This window comes from Diadema antillarum, unplaced genomic scaffold (assembly GCF_040938485.1).
Source record: "Diadema antillarum isolate AM-2024a unplaced genomic scaffold, OU_Dant_1.0 seq00000367_RagTag, whole genome shotgun sequence".
NCBI lineage: Eukaryota > Metazoa > Echinodermata > Echinoidea > Diadematoida > Diadematidae > Diadema > Diadema antillarum.
In genome coordinates, this window is record NW_027271368.1 from 958,173 (window position 1) to 978,809 (window position 20,637).

General features: G+C 40.9%; 1 protein-coding gene across 1 annotated transcript; it reads right to left on the bottom strand.

Moving 5' to 3' along the window:
- Positions 1 to 139: 139 nt before the first annotated feature.
- LOC139731224 (dephospho-CoA kinase domain-containing protein-like) lies at positions 140 to 12,849 on the bottom strand. The gene is made up of 4 exons (XM_071642109.1): positions 12,738 to 12,849; positions 3,918 to 4,121; positions 2,235 to 2,322; positions 140 to 688 (listed from the first exon to the last, which is right to left on the bottom strand). Exons 1-4 carry the CDS (start codon positions 12,847 to 12,849, stop codon positions 400 to 402), a joined length of 693 nt encoding a protein of 230 aa, XP_071498210.1. The 3' UTR covers positions 140 to 399.
- Between the last annotated feature and the right edge of the window lie 7,788 nt (positions 12,850 to 20,637).

The following is a 20,637-nucleotide window of genomic DNA, read 5'->3' on the forward strand; positions in this document are numbered from 1 at the left end:
TAGTACAAATCATCTAAAACAACCTATGGGTTAAAGCACATAAAACCACCAGAATGAATGACAGCAGCTATGAGATGTCATATTATAACATATACATGCTGCATCAAAACAGCCTTTAAAGATATCTGGCATACTTTAAAAATGGATATTTTTGCGTGACTAATTTTTCACACTCAGCTGTGTAAGAAGTGTTTTGCTTGTTTTTAGTTCCGCGAAATCAAGACATCCGCTAGTAGAACATAATATGGCAAGCAAAAATATTTGTGTCCTTTTATTTTTGCACTAGTTTCTGGTTGCGCAAAATGCGCAAAATTTCAACACCACTAAAATTTCCACTTTTACAGTACACTGAACACTAATAACTCTAAAAAATAATATGCATATCAATTATATCCAGAGTCACGTGTTAGTATACAAGGCATATATAGAATACAGGGCTGTTCCAGCAACCAGAAGAAATCCACCAAGGGCTAGGCGTGGCAGCCAGTGTGCATACGAACTTTGAAGCTGCTGGTGCACTCGCAGAACGGCTTGCCGCGTGTCTGCCAAACTCCCGTTATTGTCAATGACAAGGTCAGCTAGATCTCGCTTGGCCTCCAGGGGCATCTGGGAGTGGATGCGCTGAAGAGCGTCCTCTCTCGTGTGGTCGTTGCGCTTCATCAGTCTTTGCAGCTGAACATCCTTGTCACTGTTTTAAAAACAAAGAGGTTGTAAGGAAATACAGGCTTCTAAAGAACTCAAACAAAGTGGTTTTTAGAAAATATGTAAACAGGCTTCTAAAGAACTGAAACTGCTCATATATTGCACATATTTACAGGTAGTTGACAAATATGTCTACTATTAGATCATATGGCAATATATGGTACAGTGCACTCCCGTTATAACGAAATGCTCGGGACCGGCAGTTTTCTTTCATTATAACGAAATTTCATTATAACCGAACAAAAACAATATATAACGAAAACAAGGAAACCACGCATTCTGTTTGCTGAATACTCATCATACACTGGAAAGGTATGTAAAATGGGATGGGATTATTGTATGACAATATTAAATGCAAGTTCCCCTCAGAAACTGTGTGTGACACACGGAGTAAACACACAGTGATGTGAAGTGTTCGCCCATGCAGAGACACTATAAATGCTTGCTCCGCGACGTATTTTGAAAGCAATTCGCATTTCGTTATAACGGAGCACAATTCTTTTGTTTTTCTTTGTCAGTGGCGCTCGAAAAAGACTTCGTTATATCGAACATTTCGCTATAACCGTGTTCGTTATAAGCGAATTTTGTACCATAGACTTTAATGGTGATAATTTTGGGACCAGAAGTTTTACTGCGTTATAACGAAATTTCGTTATAACCGTGTTCGTTATAACGGGAGTGCACTGTAGTGCAATATCATGAAAATAACACAAATGCGATGTAACATTTCAATTCCATTTCATGACTACTGCTATCTGTTGGAAGTGTTTTTGACAAGCACATACATGTATATTCAAAAATCGTTAAATCATGATGCTTGTTTTATCAGTTGATATTGAATCCCCACAAAAAATAAAGGGTAATAAATCAAGATTATGATCATAATGCATCCAACCAAAGTCAAGATGGTGACTATGTTAGAAATGATTTGGAAGTTTCATGACTTAGGGGGTGTTGCAAGAAAGTTGCAATTGACAGAGCTACCAGGTCTCACGCATTCTGCGTGAGACTCAAGCATGTAGGGTCCGTCTCACGATCTCACGCATAGCACCCATTTTTCTCACGCATTGGGTGAAGTACCGGTATGCAACTTTGGCCTATTAATAATGAGCATAGCTCAAAGGATTAAAGTGATAGTCGCAACTGAAGGTATATTTCCCTTTTGTCTTTCAAAATAGGTAAAAAATAGTCACGTAAGTATGCACCTGATCGCACCATTAATAGCTAAAAATTGAAAAAGCTCCCTATTAACCCCTCCCACACCCTCGCTCGCGCGCACATGAGCGCGCCGAGACGTTGAGTCAGGCAAATCTCACTCATAAAAAAATTTTGAACTTGGCATCCCTGAATTGATTGCAAGTTGCAATAGATATTTGAAAATTAATCGTAACTCGACTTTCTTGCAACACCCCCTTTTAGTCTTTCATTGTAGAGCAGGATATTCTATCACTTTGTATCATCTTACCATAAATATGAAGCACTAATGTTCCATTCTCTCAATATCATTGGGTTCTTAGATGTAGAGAGCTTACCAAAACACCACCAGCACATATTTGATGTACTTCTTCAAGGCACTTCCTTCCAACAGTAATGGGATGTCAAGAATAACATAGCTGTATCCTGTAGATATCAAATAAATTGAATGTCCAGATGTTGCCTGTTTTTGATGCGAACATAAAGGCCCGAATTCAAGAAGGTGGTACAATCTTTGTCTATGGTTTAAACCATGAACAAAGATTGTACATGTACCACCTACGTGATTTCAGGCCATTGAGCTTGCTTGTTGTTTTTTTTTTTTTTTGCTGTAAAAATGTAATTTTAGTTTTATAGAAAGTGCAGTATCACTACCTGACAATGAATTTCAGGTAATGCAGGAATATATAATAAAAAGTGGCTAAGTTTTGAAACAAAATCAGTAACATGCCACATGGACATGGCTAAACACTGCTGGTTATCACAACATTAACAAGGCTACAGCTCCTATTTCTGTCTCACGGTAATTACCCCCTGATTGAATACTGGTAGGTGATACGGTCAGAGTAAGGATTATTGTTAGGGTTAGTTTTAGGGTTAGAGTTTGGGTTAGGTTTTGGATTGGGATTAGGGTTAGGGTCAAGGAAAGGGTCTGGGGTAATTGTGCAGAGCTATTTCATTATGTTTTTGTCCTCTTCAAGAGTCTGTGCAGAGGGCTATTTACCCTTTATATGGTGAAATACTGCAATATTTCATGCGGTATTTTGTAACGTGAAAACAAATGTACACAAACTCCTCACAAAATACCTTGTGAAATACCATGGTACGTATTTATGGTGCACTGCGCAGGGGCGGATCTAGCTTTTTATAAAGGGGGGGGGGGGGTTGGGGGCGGTATGCGAGTTAGCGTAGTGACCGAGCCCGAGCGAGCAGAGCGAGCAAGGGGGGGGGGGGGGTGTGGGAGGGGGGTGTCCCCCCTCCCACAGTAGGGAGAATTTTTGAAAATCTGTGTGTGAAAATGGCGTTTTCTTGCATCTAAAACACCACTATTTTTGGTATATAGAGGTCATTGCCAAAAATTACAAGTTTAAAAAAAAGATAAGATAAAAAGAAATGGTCCCCAGATTTTTTTTTTTTTTTTTGGGGGGGGGGGTGCAACCCCCCCAACCCCCCCTCTAGATCCGCTTCTGCTGCGGCATATTTTCCCCATAACCTTACACGCTTCCAGTCCTCTCCCTATAGGAGATGTATATCACAGTATTTTGTGAATGAGAACGGTAGACCTACCACACGAGACACTGCGAAATCAATTACTGCCATACTTCACCAATTAGAAAGGTGACAATTAATTACGTGATATTTAATACCACAGTACAATGTAATTCCAGTGTGAATGCCCCCATTGGCTTTAATTTGGCATATTGTCACTGGGGGTGACAAGACCATGTATCTTAAAAATGTCAAATGCTCAGGAGAGCAAGAAAAAACAAACAAGGAAGCCTAAGCACTCTATCAAATGGGACAGCCTTTCCTTTGACATGGCATGGTGGCTTCTTTTTTTGGGTAAGACAGCTAGAATTTGGAGAGGACATCACTTACCAGTAATTGATTATCTCAATGTTAATCAAAAAAAGTAAATTTCATCAAAATTTGAGATACAAGGTCTTGTCACTCGGGTGAAAATATGATATCTATACTATAGTACGAAATGCTCACTTTAGTGCATTGACCTCAGAGTTTACCTTTGCAAAAGCTTTGTAGAATCTGCCAGAGCATAGACCGCTGAATGTACGGATGCGTGCATCTGTTGAGCAGTCTGCGCTTGTCTGCATCAGCGAATATGATGGCACCAAGTTTGAGCCTGTCAATAGTCCCGTCTTCTAGGAGAATACTTTCTCCAAAATGATTGACTATTTTTTTCCATGCTGGCTTTCCTGGTTCCACAACTTAAAATACAATAAGACAAAAAGAACAAGATGTGTGAATGACTCAAATACTATTAGTCAAAATATGAAACACATTTACACACACAAACACATGCCAAGAAATATACCAAACAGAACGATTGATACTACATTTTGAAAGAGGACCTTTGGGAAGTCCTCATGCTACATTTACACTATGTTCCCACTGGCCACAGCAAACCATTTCGCAAGCCACTATGGACAAAACAGGACGGACATGAGACAATGCTTGGGAGCGGGATAGGGAAACGTGACAGGCCATGATTGCTCTGTATGCCATGTCAGGTTTATAAACTGTCAAAAAATTTGCCACAGCACTCACTGTGCTGCTGAGAAACCTAGTAGGCTGTATTAAAAATGGGGTCAACACAACAAAATGCAAAGACATGTCGTAGGCAGGTAACAAAACTAGGAGGTGAAATGGAACGAACAAAACTAGAATATGGAGGGGATAAAAAGGAGAATAACCCATGGGCGTCACCAGGGGGGTGCGTTGGGTGCGAACGCACCCCCCTTCAGACTAAAAAAAAAAAAAAAAAGAATCAGTCTGCGAGCGACCTCAACGCCGGACGCTAAATAATTTTTTTTTTTTTTTTATTTCTTTTTATTATTTTCTTTTTATTCTACACCAGGGACAAGAAATCCGTGGGGGGAAAAACGCACCCCTGGCTCTGGCAGCACTGATTTAATCTTGCGGTGTTCACTATTTATCGACCGTACAGAGTATAGGCCCTACATATCGTACAGCACGGAGCACGTTCACGTTTGCATGTACGTGTACGTGTGCTGCAAGGATGTAGTGTCTATGCGTACTGCACTTTATTTCTGACCAATCCAAATTGAAAATGCGAAACCAAGTGCGAGCCTTTATAGCCTTATAAAATTGTTGGAGGGGCAAGCATATCATAATTTTGCCTTCCCCTCCCCCGATGTTTCCCGAGATGAGATTTTCTTGCTTTTTTACAGAAAAAAAAAAGTTTTCTGAATATAAGCAGGATGTGCGCAGTGTACTAAGAACATCCGAACGGCAAAAAGAGTCTCTGCAATGTTGCGCAATGTGATATACTGTAGAATGTACATCTTTGTACCTAACGCTTCGCTATATCAAAGCTAGATCATTGATTTTGCAGTTGTGCTTTACCTATACGTCTTATATTAGAATGCCTTGCATTTCCAATAATAAGACTTGACCTTAAATGTATATAAAACACACACACACACACACACACACACACACACAAACAAACAATTAGGGGATGCTCTAAAGTGCAAATTTGGACATCCTTCCTCCGCTTGGTCACTTTGACGCCCTCTCGCTGGTCATACCTCCCCTAATCATGAATATAAACCGACACCCTTGACTGCCAGTGGCGGTTCCAGAGGGGACGCACCGGGCGCCACCCCCTTAATTTCCAAAGCGAAAAAATATAGCTACAAACGGCAATTTTTGGACTGTAAAATGTCAAAATTTTCAAGCTCGCTTGCACCGCTAGCTCTCTCGCATTTAATCGCCATGCCATTCTAATGATGTTACTGCCAGTAATTGCCAGCAGTTGCGCCCCCTGCCTTAATTTCCAAAGTGAAAAAATACAGCTACAAACAGCAGTTTTTTTGGACTATAAAATGTCAAAATTTTTAAGCACGCTCGCTTTGCTAGCTCTCGCATTTAATCGTTATACCATTCTCCTGATGTTGCTGCCAGTAATTGCCAGCAGTTGCGCCCGGTGCGCCCCCTTAATTTCCAAAGCGAAAAAATGTGCTAGCTACAAACAGCAGTTTTGGGTCTCTAAAATGTCAAAATTTTCAAGCTCGCTCACTCCGCTCGCTCGCATTTAATTGCTATGTCATTCTCCTGATGTTACTGCCAGTAACTGCCAGCCGTTGCGCCTGGTGCGCCCCCCTTTGATTTCCAAAGCGAAAAAAAAAAGAGCAATAAACGGCAGTTTTGGGACTGTAAAATTTAATGTCAAAATTTTCAAGCTCGCTCGCTTCGCTCTCTCGCATTTATTCGTTATGCCATTCTCCTGATGTTGATGCCAGTAATTGCCAGCAGTTGGGCCTGGTGCGTCAGGCCCCTGGGAGCAACTTTTTCCACAGGGGTGCTGAACCCCTGACCCACCCCGGTTGCCGGACCATATTAGCAGCGTTTTAGTATATTGGGGGGGGGGGGGGGGGGGGGGGGCAGGGGAGGTGAAGGGAGGGGATGGGGACATCGAAACGAGGGTGAGAAAGCCATCTAGGTGTCTACCACACAAGGAAACTTTTGCACTCTTATTGAAATTGAACACACTTTATGTGGTAAATTTTGAAATTCTTCAATCAAAGAAAAAAAAAGTGAATACTCGTGGACTATGTTCATGGATGAATTGCTGAACGCCCCACCTCTTGATTCTTGTGTGTGTCTTCACTTTGTATAAGTCCATGGAAGGGGACCTACGGGGGAGGGTGTGGGAGGGGGTATCCCCCTCCCACACTGGAGAGATTTTGAATTTTCATTCCTGAAATTCAGCGATCTGGTGCACACTTTTGGTGAAATTTCTTAAAAAGTATTTAAAAAAATATTCACAGAAATGTGAATGACCATTAAATCGGGTTACAATCAACTCTTGTTCCGTGTGCGCGTCATCACTGTGAGGGGTATCCCCTCCCACCCTGGAGAGATTCTGAATTTTCATATCTGAAATTCAGGGATCTGACGCACACTTTTGGTGAATATTTTTAAAAAGTATGAAAATAAAATATTCACAGAAATGTGAATGACCAATAAATTGGGTTACAATCAACTCTTGTTCCATGTGTGCGTCATCACTGTGAAATAACTGTATGGAAGTTGATGAGGCGGGGATGGGAGGTGGCTACCATGCGACGGAGCTTTTGCATTTGTAGAATTTAATTACAACGATATGATGCACAATCATGGTATGGACTATCCCCATATATGTGACCGTGCACCTCAAAACGAACATAAAGTCGCACACACTGATTTTGCGTTAGGACTGAAAATAAGTGAAGTGGGTCAACCTAGCCGACCTTGACTTTTTCATATTTTCTGAAAGAGCGGGTCTTCTTTTACATTATACTAAAATTTGGTATCGTAAAACGGGCAGGAAAGTGTGTTTTTTTAGCAGTTTATATCGAACATTTTTAGTAGAATATTGTCATTAGGTGTGTCTTTAGAATCTCTTTTTCATTTCTGAAAAACCTTGTCCACACTCTTCGCTTTCAACTCTAATTACTTTTGAAAGGATAATGCTACTGCCTTGAAAGTTGGCATTAATTATGGACAGAATGTGTTAATGAGGCATGCTAAATTTCAGTTTAATCTGATAATCCCTTCATTGTTGTTACTCTGGTGGTTTACTTCCTGTTTTTTGTCCCATTCATCGCACAGCCAGCACGGTTTGGTAAAGATTAAGCGCTTGAATAGACACTGTACTTCAGAGCCTCTTTTCTCAGTTCACACTTTTCCTGAGTTTCTGCTTTCTTTCAAATATTTAGATAGGTTAGGAGAGTCCATTTGATTTGGTTTATACACCATTTTAAATCTTAAAGTCTGTTCTTTCAGAATATGGTCTTAACTAAAAATTCATGTCTGGCGACTTTTTGTTTGTTTTGAGGTGCAGGGTCACATATGTATCAGAGAATCGTTTGTTGGTCTTTGCTTTGTATAAGTCTATGGAAGGGGACATAAGGGGGAGGGTGTGGGAGGGGGTATCCCCCTCCCACACAAGGGAGATTTTGGATATTTAGACCTGAAATTCAGTGATTTGGTGCACACTTTTGAAATTAAAAAAAAAGTATGAAAGATAAATATTCACAGAAATGTGAATGACCATTAAATCGGGGTATAATCAGCTCTTGTTCTAGGTATGCATCATCACTGTGCGATAAATGTAAGGAAGTTGAGAAGGCGGGGTTGGGAGGGGGTAGCCCCCTCCCAAACGACGGAGCTTTTGCATTTTTAGAATTGGAATATACATTGTACAATGTTTAATGATCTGATGCAAAATCTTGGTGGAATATCCTGGAGTTTGTATCATAGACAAGTGTATTAAGACATCTATGGAGGGAGACCAAGCGGGGGAAGGATGTGGGAGGATGTATCCCCTTCCTACAAGAGAGAGCTTTTGCATCTTTTTGACTGTGATTCAAAGATGTGGAATTTCTGGCGCATATTTTTGATTTAATATGTAATGTAATGTAATGTAATGTAATGTAGCTATAATCAATGCAAGGGGTGGAGGCTAATACAGCAAGGTGGAGGATTTTAGAAGGGGTCGTCCCCCATCCCCTAACCCCTCCCATTCGAGAGAGCCTTTGTATTTTAAGGATCGAAATGAAAATATTTCGTCTCTACACAACAGTCATTTATGATGGAGTATTTGAAAAACTGTCAAACAAAGAAGCATAAGCCCACTAAATGTAGCAGGGGAATAAGGGTAAACTGAAAGAGAATATCCCCTTCCCACATTTTGGAACTTTTGGATTTGTTTAAATTGAAGTGACAGATCTGGGGGGCACTTTTTGATGAAATATTCAAAAAGTGTCGATCTCAAAAGTCTACTAAGTGGATGGAAGTTGGCCTATAAGGGGGGGGGGAGGGGGTATCCCTCCCAGGGTCATTTTCCATTTTCAGAATTGAAATTAAACGATCTTGTGCACTTTTGGTGAAATATCTGGACAGTTTCTATTTTTAAAAAAAAAATTAAAAATTCCACATCGTGGGAATTTCTTTTTTTTTTTTGGGGGGGGGGGGGGAGGGGGGGGGATTGGGAGGGTGGGGGCAAAGCTTTGCATAGCTCCCACCCAATATTTTTATTCCAGAATTAATGCTATTTGGTATGAGGAAACTGTGTTATTTTTAGAATCCAATTGACATTGTCTCGCAAACACATTTTTTTTTGGTGGAAGTAGGGAAATAATCAATCCAAGAAGTGTACTACTACTAAGTCTATGGAACGTATGGAGGGGAACTAAGCGGGAAAATGGTTAGGGCCTAAATGAAAGGAGGATATTATATTCCCACACGAGAAAATTTATCTTGCATTTTTTGAACAGAAATGAGAGATCTTTTGATGAAAGAAATCATTCGGAGATATGCCAATCTTATGGGAAAGGACCAAAGGGGGAGGATGTGGAAGGGGTATAAACCCATTTTTTAGAATTGAACTGCAACAATGCCGTGCACAGTTTCGGTAAAATATTTGGACAGTTTTCCATCACAAAAAACAAGAAAATCTCCGACATCCCGAAAATCATTATTGGAGGGGGGTAATATCATGGCAACTACCCCGCACCCTTGCATACGAGGGAGCTTTTGCATTACTCTAGAATAGAAAGGAAAATATCGTGAGAGGGGGTATTTCCCTCCAATACAAGGGAGATTTTGCATTTCAGAATTGACAGGTGCACACGTTGTACGAAGATTGGGACAGTGTCGAATAAAAAAAAAATCCACATCTTGGAAATTACTGGGGGGGGGGGGGGTCAACATGATATGCTGCCCCCTCCATCGATGCTCTCCTGAAGGGGGTACCCTCCCCCTAATGAGGGAACTTCTGCATTTTTAGATTTGAAATTCAGCAATCTAGTGAGCCCTTCAGGTATAGCATATTTTAAAAAAAAATCAATAGAAAAGTAGGAAAAGCAAAATATCCAGGGACAATGGAAATGCTTTAATAGTGCTGTCTGCACTTTAAGCTTGTTCTGCGTGGGAGGGGGATACCCCTCCCACGCTATGGGGATTTCGCATTTTCAGAAGTGAAATTCAGCAATCTGATGCACACTTTTGGTGGGATATTTGGACAATTTTCTATTTAAAAAAAAGAAGCAAATTTCCCTGTAAAAAGATATAAGTTGGGGGTGCAGAAGCACCCCCAACTTTTATTTTTCACAGGGGTGCTATGCCCCCCTGCTCAAAAAGTCAGGGGTGCTGCAGCACCCCCAGCACCCCCGGCTCCCAGGGGCTTGTGGTGCGTCCCCCGTAATTTCCACAGCGACAAAAATATAGCTACAAACAGCAGTTTTTGGACTGTAAAAAGTCTAAATTTTCAAGCTCACTCGCTCCGTTCGCTCACAAATCTTTATGCCATTCTCCTCATGTTGCTGCCAGTAATTGCCAGCAGTTGCGTCCGGTTCGCCTCCCCCCCCTTAATTTCCATAGCGAAAAAATATAGCTATTATTATACAAACAGCAGTTTTTGGACTGTAGAAATAGTTAAAATTTTCAAGGTCGCTCGCTAGCTCTCGCATTTAATCGTTATACCATTCTCCTGATGTTGCTGCCAGTAATTGCCAGCAGTTGCGCCTGGTGCGCCCCCTTAATTTCCAAAGTGAAAAAATGTGCTAGCTACAAACAGCAGTTTTGGGTCTCTAAAATGTCAAAATTTTCAAGCTCGCTCGCTCCGCTTGCTCGCATTTAATCGCTATGTCATTCTCCTGATGTTACTGCCAGTAACTGCCAGCCGTTGCGCCTGGTGCGCCCCCCTTTGATTTCCAAAGCGAAAAAAAAAGAGCTATAAACGGCAGTTTTGGGACTGTAAAATTTAATGTCAAAATTTTCAAGCTCGCTCGCTTCGCTCTCTCGCATTTATTCGTTATGCCATTCTCCTGATGTTGATGCCAGTAATTGCCAGCAGTTGGGCCCGGTGCGTCCCCCGTAATTTCCACAGCGACAAAAATATAGCTACAAACAGCAGTTTTTGGACTGTAAAAAGTCTAAATTTTCAAGCTCGCTCGCTCCGTTCGCTCACAAATCTTTATGCCATTCTCCTCATGTTGCTGCCAGTAATTGCCAGCAGTTGCGTCCGGTTCGCCTCCCCCCCCCCCCTTAATTTCCATAGCAAAAAATATAGCTATTATTATACAAACAGCAGTTTTTGGACTGTAGAAATAGTTAAAATTTTCAAGGTCGCTCGCTGCCATCTAATCGCTATGCCATTCTCCTGATGTTGCTGCAACTAATGCCAGCGGTTGTGCCTGGTGCGCCCCCACTTAATTCCCAAAGCGAAAAAATAAAGCTCCAAACGGCTGTTTTTTGACTGTAAAATGTCAAAATTTTCAAGCTCGCTCGCTTCGCTCCCTCGTATTTAATCGCTATGCCATTCTCCTGATGTTGATGCCAGTAATTGCTAGCAGTTGCGCCCGGTGCATCCCCCTTAATTTCCACAGTGAAACAATATAGCTATACAAACAGCAATTTTGGGACTGTAAATTGTCAAAATTTTCAAGCTCGCTCGCTCCGCTAGCTCGCATTTAATCAAAATGCAATTCTCCTGATATTGATGCCAGTGATTGCCAGCAGTTGTGCCCGGTACGCCCCCTCCCTCCACCCCCCCCCCCCCCCCCCTTAATATCAATAGAGAAAAGATATAGCTAAACGGCAGTTTTGGGACTGTAAAATGTCAACATTTTCAAGCTCGCTCGCTTCGCTCGCTCGCATATAAATGTTACGCAATTCTCCTGATGTTGCTGCCAGTAATTGCCTTGCTTCACTCCCTCGCCGAGGATCTCACACCGTCACATAATGTACCCCGCATGTTATAATCATAAGAGCACCTCACAGTGACATTTAATTCCCTAGAATTTTGATTTAAAATGCCCAATAAACGTGACTATTATACTCTGTTTTTACAAAAAGTCCCTACCGTGGTAGGGGGTACCCTCCCACACTCTCCCCCATTCGGTCGCTTCACTCCCTCGCCGAAGATCTCACACCGTCACTAGCCCCGTATGTAATCATAGTCCTTCACAGTTATTTTTCCACAGCTATGTTTAACTTATGCTTATGAATACATGCCACTAACAATGTATGTAATTATACATGTATGATATGTACAGTGTATTATGTAAATGTACATGATGATACAGGCACCAATAAATCAAATTAAAAAAAAAAAGAATTTCGCAGGTACATTTAGTGTCAAATCGCACCCCCCTTGAAAAAAAGCTGGTGACGCCCCTGATAACCCTCTAATCATGGCACACTATTTTTGTTGGAAATTGTGTTGCTGCACGGCACGGCAACGGGAACATGGTGTAAATGTAGCATCACTACCCTTTACAAAAGTAGATTTGTCTGATCCTATTCTACATGAGCATCATGGAAAGTGGAATGACTCACAATAGACAATCTATATATTGTTCTTGTCTTAGGTTGTTTCCCTTCCTATCAATCGATTATTGAGAGCATATGGGTCTATAGACCGATTCTGTGACGCGCTATGTGTATTTTTGGCATGGGCAGCGCCATTAACGAGGTGTCTCAGCCGACCCCCCCTTTCCTCTTCCCCACCCCCTTCCGCGCGCGGAATGAAAAACTGATGCATGGTCGTCTTAGCCAATGGGCGTCTCGTACTGAGTGCGCGAACGCTTGCTTAGTGCGCGAACCTTTGTTACAAGTGCGTGATAAACATGTTGCCCGGGGGTGGGGGAGAGCAGGGGGGGGGGGGTCGGCTGAGACACTCACTATGGCTGCGCCCAGTGCCACAAATTGTCTGCTGCCCTCAACGAACCCGAATCGGTCTATAGCAGCATACTCCATACCATCTTTATTACCATGTCTATCTACTGTAGTTGGTGAGACAACCTGGTACCAACCTTCTCGTGCAATTTTGTCCGCATCCAAGACGACGCATCCCAGTTCCCTGAAGATGCTCGAGACGGTGCTCTTTCCTGATGCAATGCCACCTGTCAGCCCGACGAGAAACATTGTAGCTCTGAGTCTGATGAGTGATGTTGACAGTTGGCGTGGTTTCTTTCTGTAGTGTTTATAAATCATACAAAAAACAAATACTGGCCAGGTAATGAATGATGTCAACATCAACAAAGTCAGCTAGGTTTTCTTAGTGCAGGAAGCTCACAATGTGCTATTAGTGTTGCAGGCCAGGCAACTCTTTGCAATCCATGCAAAGACATGTTTGGGTTCGAACGTCACTGCTCTACACTTTGAGTTTGATCCCACGGTTTCACGATCCGGAACATCACTCAACGTTGATAGCGGTCTGTGAGGGAACGGTATCTAACGAACTGCACCGAACTATCACGAACTGCACGAGCAATATTAAAGTGTTCTATCTCTATACACTAGAGTTTTACCCAGATGTAGATGTCTATATAGTTATATACCGGTAGACCACATATATGTGAAAACTCACAAAAGCTTCAGCCTTCAGGTTCTATTTGCAAGAACTCACTTGTTTCAATCCGGCGACTGGTACGGCCCTTCACTATCCAACCGGCGGCCGGCCGTTTGGCCGGGGATTATGTACGGATATGGGATCTAGATGGATGAGCGCACAACACTGCCACTACTGCATAGTCTCAACAATCAGGGAGAGATTCTAACTCCCCACCACCGGCCCTCTCCCATCTCTCTCCCCCCGCAACACCAGAGTGCGGCATTTTTATGATTAGATCCTGAGAATCTGTCTATTTTTGGGAAATAAGTTTACATTATGATATTACCAAATGGTGTCTCGTTGTTAACACGAGATAAAAACAACAACAAAACATTCCCATAAAAAGTTTGGAGACAAGACTAGTTAAGAGAGAGATGTACACAAACCCCACGTGTTGGGGTCGCTGTTGCGGTTTATAGGAGCACAGAACTCTAGCAGAGTTCTGTGGTTAGGATCGTAGGAGGCCTCCGCCGTAATTTTGATCGCCGTCGCGCGCCGCGCCGCACAGGATCTGTTTTTGTATGCAGTGAGTTCATTTTCTTCTGATCTGCAACATACTACGGGGGAGGAAGAGAGAATCGACAGAGATTTCATTGATTTATTGAGGTAATGATTCTTTTTGAAAATGCGTAGATTTGCTTAGGTTTACATAACGAACTGAGAGTGACCCGATGAAATAGACTCTACAGAACACTTTTGAGTTTTAGTTCTAATAGTAGTAATTTCGTGGAAATCAGTCACATTTTGCACATTCAAGCAAACAACTAGACTAGACTAGCTTCCATAGCTGCACAGGTCCCCCGTGTAGAAATCACCATTCGTACTGTCTGTCTACTGATCGGAGGTAACGTTAGTACCGGTACTGTAGCCTGACCAAAACGTTTTTACACTTACATACAGCGACTGAAAACTGGGCTGTGCAGCTGTGCATGCTACCATTGTGAGTTACTGATGAGAATGGCAGACGTCCCTATTATTATAGACCCCCTAAATACAATAGTCAGTGTCGTATACTATTTAAGTAAAGTTTATTAAGCAGCCTAAGTATTATTGATTAGGCCTATATCTGACACAACAACAGTTCTAACACACTTTTCAGACTCAGAGTCTACATAGAAAATTGCAGTGCACGAAGGTAAAGGCCAAAGCTTTGCAGAATCGTAGAAATAAAGCTAAGGTCAGTGGTCCACAACTTGAAATTTTAGCATGCTGTTGCAAGCACAGACTCTGAGAATCTGTGAATATTGCAGAAACTGTAGAAGTCTATGGGGCGCATTAACTGCGACCAGCAGCAGCCCCATACGCATAGCGTAATGCGTATGGCATGGGGCTGGTCGCCGTAAGGGGCGCATGTGTGCAGAGCGCACAACACGTATGCAGCTACTAAATGACACTGTCTACAGTCTAGATTCTATTACTGTTATACTGGTATTAAACAGGAGGGTATTCTGATCATCTGAATGCACGCATTTCTGGAATGACATTCAATACGCGTAGGACTTCGTAAAAATCATAGACCAGCCTCACAGAGCAGAGCGTTGTATGGACCAATATCGCAAATTATAAAAAGTGGCACAAAAATGTAAAATATTCTAGTTTAAAAAAAGATGTCATTTTTTCACAAGCTAGGTTTTATCGTGTGAACTATGATGTTTATGTGTATTGTTATACATTTTACCGTAAAATACAAAATTTGAGTCTCATTAGCCAATTTTTTTCTTTGACTTCAGCTCGGTAAGACTGTGTGTGAGTGTGTACAGTGAATCATGCGTATGAATTGTGATTCTGGTGCAAGGACAAGATGCTAAAGACATTCATTATTCTATTACAAAAATCGTGTCCGGCTTTGAGTGTGATTTTACACCTACTTTTTTCCAAAGACAACTTTTTGGAGATGAATGTATTTGAAGTCAATTTTCTGAAAATCGTAGTGAATAGTTTTCATAATTTTGCCAAATTCATAGTTTTCAGGACTTTGCAAATTACTGATTGGCCGAAATATCATCCTCTGAGTGTGGAATTCAGAACCACAAAAAACAAGCATCCGATGATAAATCAACTCGCCTATAATGTAGAGCATGGTGTCTGGTCAGGCTGCACAAGAGCACGTATTGTTAAAGCCCCTAGGCCTGTTCCCCTCACGATATGGACCCTGATCTATCCTGATGTACGTATTGTACTGTCTAGCAGATTGGGGAGAGCAGCAGCAGTGTGTGGGGATTGGAAGCATCGTAGCAGCAGCACTTGGAGGATGAGGTTTGAGTGGACAATTTTTCAGATCGGGAAGAAATTTTGAATCTGTTCAAAACTTCTTCCCTTTGTGTATCTCCCCAATCAAAATTGACCCTATTTTGAATCGTTAGGCAAGCAGGGAGAGCGTAGTGACAGTGTAAACATCATGGGATGTGCGTAACAAGCTAGGTCTTTCTGAGCGTAGTAACATTGCCACAAGAATGGGAAGTAAACTAGACACTGACATGGTCCCGCTTGCTGCGCCGCTCTTCCCTGACCAAAGCATTACCTTCCCACTTCAATGATGCTCTCGCTACAACCTCTACTGTGGTATAGAATCCAGGCATGATGCTACGACGCTCTCAGTACGCTTCATTCATGCTATATATATGCTGTCACCACTTAGCTACGCTGATTCCGTTTTGGCTATGCTGGTCCTACCCTTTTGCAGACTCAATTATGCACAGCTTCCACTCTCGCTGCTCTAAAAGGGACGCAACCGCTCATGTTTTGCACATGTATTCACATGTTTTGCACATGTATTCACATGTTTGAATACATTTTATTTTGAACTTGTTGCAAATTCTTGAGGATCTTATACAACATGTTGCTGGCATTTGAGGATGTTGCACAAGAATTTGAGCATGTTGCAGCAACATGCTGAAACCCCTTGTGGACCGCTGTGGGGTCTAGGATAACTGCAACCAGCCCAAAGCCATAATACACACTGAATTTCAGCTCGATCTGATAATCCCTTCATTGTTGTTGTTGTGGAGTTTTGCGTCATACTGTTTTTCGCTCACCTAATTTAAGCTATTGCGAGCACTCTTCATCCGTTGTCTGATGTGCGTTATGCGTAAACATGCACATTTTCATCTAAAACTTCTTGAGAACCCTCCTTTTGGGGGCCAGACCCTCCAAAATTAAGGTATTTAAAAAAAATGTTCTTCTCTAAAACCAGAAGTGATAGAGCCCAGTTAATAAGTGTGCGGTAGTACATTGATGACTCTAGTTTCAAGTTTGTTCATGGTAGAATCAAGGGTGCACCCCTTGGGACCCAGGGAAGGGGGGGGGGGGGGGTCCTAATGCTGCCTATATTGTACATTTTCATCTTCTTCTTGAGAACCCCATGACCAATTTTTACCAAGCTTGGCAGGAAGCATCCCCAGGGGAAAGAATCTCAATATTTATATTCAAATGGCCACCATGCCCCACCTGGGGGGGGGGGGGGGGTGGGTGGGGAAAGCAGGAGGGCCCAACCCACCCCAGTAAGCGGTCTTTAAAGATTTTCTCTCAAACCAGATGTGAGTGAGATAAATACATTGTAAATACAATGATTCAGTATGTTGATAACTGTTTTTTCAAGATTGTTCATGGCAGACTCTGGGTACCCCTTTCCCCCATGGGACCAAGGGAAGTGGGGTGGGATGGGTCCAAATGGGATCTTAAATCGTACATAGACATCTCCATTCTTCTTGAAAACCCCTCCATGAATGTTCACCAAACTTGCCAGGTACATACTGTAGCATGCCAGGGGGTTAACACCTCACTTTGTTAAACTGGCCACCATGCTCACCTTGGGGACCTCCAGGGGTCCATTTGCCCCCCTCCAACATTAAGGAATATTTACAAATCTCTGGAACCAGAAGTGATGAAGCAAAGTTATGAGTTTGTACATTGATCACTTTAGTTCCAAGTTTTTGATTGCAGATCCAGGGCTGCAGGTCCAAATCCAAAAGGGGGGGGGGGGGGATTCATTAAGGAGTATTCAATAATATTCTTCTCTAGAATGAGAGGTGAAAGAGCTTTTAAAAGTCTTTTTTTTCCATCCAAACTACATGCATAGTCCAACCTTCTATAAACTGCATTGCACTTGGCAGGTACTTTTGCCAGTGTGATGGATTAATGCAAATGGACACCATGCCCCAAACTCCCAAAGCTCCCCCCCCCCCCCGCCCCCCGCCAAGTTTCCAATGTTCTCAGGTAAGCTGAGTCTGCAAGAATGCATGGAGGTTGAACTTGCGATACTCAGGTGAGCATGAGACATTTTTATGTCCCATTCATTTTGCAGAGCGTGGCTTTGTAAATTAATAGTCTGTGCTGGAATAGACCATAATTATACAATGTACTTCAGAGCCTCTTTTCTCTGCACACACTTTTCAAGATTGTGTGCCTTTCTTTCATTATATCAGAAAGTCAATTTAATTTTAGTTAAAAATCATTTTAAAACTTTCCATCAGAACCTTCTCTTAACTAAACATCAATGTCTGGTGACTTTTTGTTGGTTTTGTGGTGCAGGGTCACAAATGTTAAGAATTGCTAATCTATAGATTATTTTATGGTCATTTATCCATCAGCATCATATGGGACCATATATGTTTTTTTTTTTTAACTTTGACTTTATTCTGAAAAATCATATTTTGTGAGCTAAGCAGAAATTGCACTGTCTATGTAATTCATCAATAAATTAACACTTTTTTATCAATCACAATTTTCAGTGTAAATTTGTACAGTCCTGTTTACAAAAAACATGCACAGTATCCTATGGGACAGTTTTACTGTTTGCATTATGCAGTGAATAGTGTGTGAAACAAAAATGTCTGTTATACAGTAATAGCTCTGAGAACCTATTTGAATAAATATAGGGAGTACAAGACAAACCTGCTGCAAAAGTTTTTTTTTTTTTTTTTTTTTTTTTTTTTTTTTTTTAACCATATAGTCCAGCAATGCGTTATAATGCGAAAAGCACTCTGAGAGCATAGACCTCCACCAAGAAGTCTAATTTCCAACCATACACAATTGCTGGAAATCATCCAATTTCCCAATATAGAAGCTTTTTGTTCACATCAGCAGCTTCCAGCTGTGCATCATCTCACCCGAGCAGAGCATGCGCTCTGCAAACCTCAAATGCAAGCAGCTTGAATTCCCAAGTTTATTTATCCTATCTCTAAAAAGATTCAAGAATCCTTTAAAAAAATTGATAAAACTTCCCAATACAACTTCCTGGATCACTACCAAACTTTAATCATTTGTTCCTGATGCCATTACCAACTTTTCCTGCAAGTTTCATCCAAATTTGTCCACAACTTTTGCGGTTATTTTGCACACAGACAGACACAAACAAACAAACAAACAAACAAACAAACCATCAAAGAACAATCAAATGGCAATGAAAGCTTTCACTTGTTTCCGTGGTGGAGGTAATAAATAATTCTATGCTCTACACACTCCTCATCGGCAGGTATGGTGTTACTTTGAAATAAAGCATTAGGAGAAAGAATAGTATAGATAGAAAACAACAAATTAAGAAAGATTATATTTTGTGTTTCATTTACCAGCACAGTGCTCAACCAATACCAAGCATTAAAATGTAAAGTAATGTTTTTCAGCTGCATTATTTGAAGTAGCCCTGGGTGGATCCAGGAATTCCGAAAAGGGGGGGGGGGGGAACGGCAAAAATATTTCTGGTGCCACTTGTGGGTTTCATCGCTTGACAAGCAAAAAAACAAAACAAAACAAAAAACTAAAAGAAAAAAAAAAACTTCTTCTGCACACAATTTTTTTGTTAAAGGGTAGGGGGCGCCCACACCCCTTTCATTTTTGTCTTTTAGTTCTTTTGTTTAAAAAAATGGGGGTTCTCTGGAACAAGTAACTTGCATTAATTGCCCTGTCACTGCTACCTGTATGTTATCCATAGTTTCATTTAGTGTTATCCATTGTGATTATTTTATTAATTGTGATTTGAGTACCGGTAGTCATCACTTTTTTTTTTGGGGGGGGGGGGGGGTTTGAGAGGAGTGTGGGTTATGCCCTATTGCCATCATGGTATGTTTCTGTGTCAGGGTAATCAGCGCAAGTACTTGAACATTTCTGGATTTATGTCATTTGAGACCCCATAATTCATTAGTGACTGGTAATCAAATTTTACCAGTATGGTTTGATTGAAATGAATGTGGAAAATGGAAGAAGTCCTTAAGGGGGCACTACACCGAAAATTGAAAATTTTTCCAATTTTCTGTTTTTACTTATTAGTGACAGTTTAGGTTCTTACCTTCAATATTCAGTAGGTTCTACACTAAAAAAATGCAGTAAAAGTGGTTAAAATTCCTTTTTTCTGATACCCTTTTGAAGGTACATTTTTGCAGTGGAAGAACACATATTCAAAACTCTATAGGTGGGACTGCAGTGTGATAAACACTGAATATAATCATTGTACTGTGTTTTTGTGAGTTAAAATCATAATTTTTGACAAAATATGTTTGTAAAAGTGCATTAAGTGAATTCTACATATATTTTGAAGGGATATTTATGTCTATATACTGCTAGAAATGGCATCTGCCTGTACTTTGAGGTCAATTTTGTGTTGAAATATGGCGAATGCAACTTTTTTATGTATTTTATTGTTTGAAAGTGACATGTTCATTTTCAAATGCTGTTTTCTCAGAATGTGTTTTTATATACCTTTGTTTACAAATGTTGCTATAACTTGAAAATGCTTCAATATTTTCTTCCCAAATTTGGTACACTTTAATATGCAGAAGGAGATGCTTAATAATGTAATTGAGCACTTTGTGGCTTTAGTTTTTAAGTTATTGATAGCTGAATTCTGATTTGTTAATACCGGTTGCCATGACAACTGGAAAACACATTTTTCAAAAATAGTCAATTAAAATCTGTGGTTTTTTGAGTTGCATCTATCGACCAAATATGAACTAAAAATGCCAAAGTTTACAGTAGTAGTAGGCATTTTTGTGGTAACCAATCACCTGTAGGCATCTGGTTCCCACGGTAACCATGCGTAATATTATATATTATAATGTATGTATTGCTGACATCTCTAGCAACATGTACATATATAGTTTTATGGGGTTTTGATAAATTCTTCATGACATAAATGCAAAATATGTGATGTCATTTTCAATTTTGTTGGTGTAGTGCCCCCTTAATGTCAAAGACTAAATAATTTCTGCATCATACTTGCATGTACACTTTACCTCATTCCAAATATTCATACTAAAAAAAATGAAAAAGTATTATTTTTCCTTTCTTCCAGGAAGACACTGAATCTTAATGACTGTAATTAATGC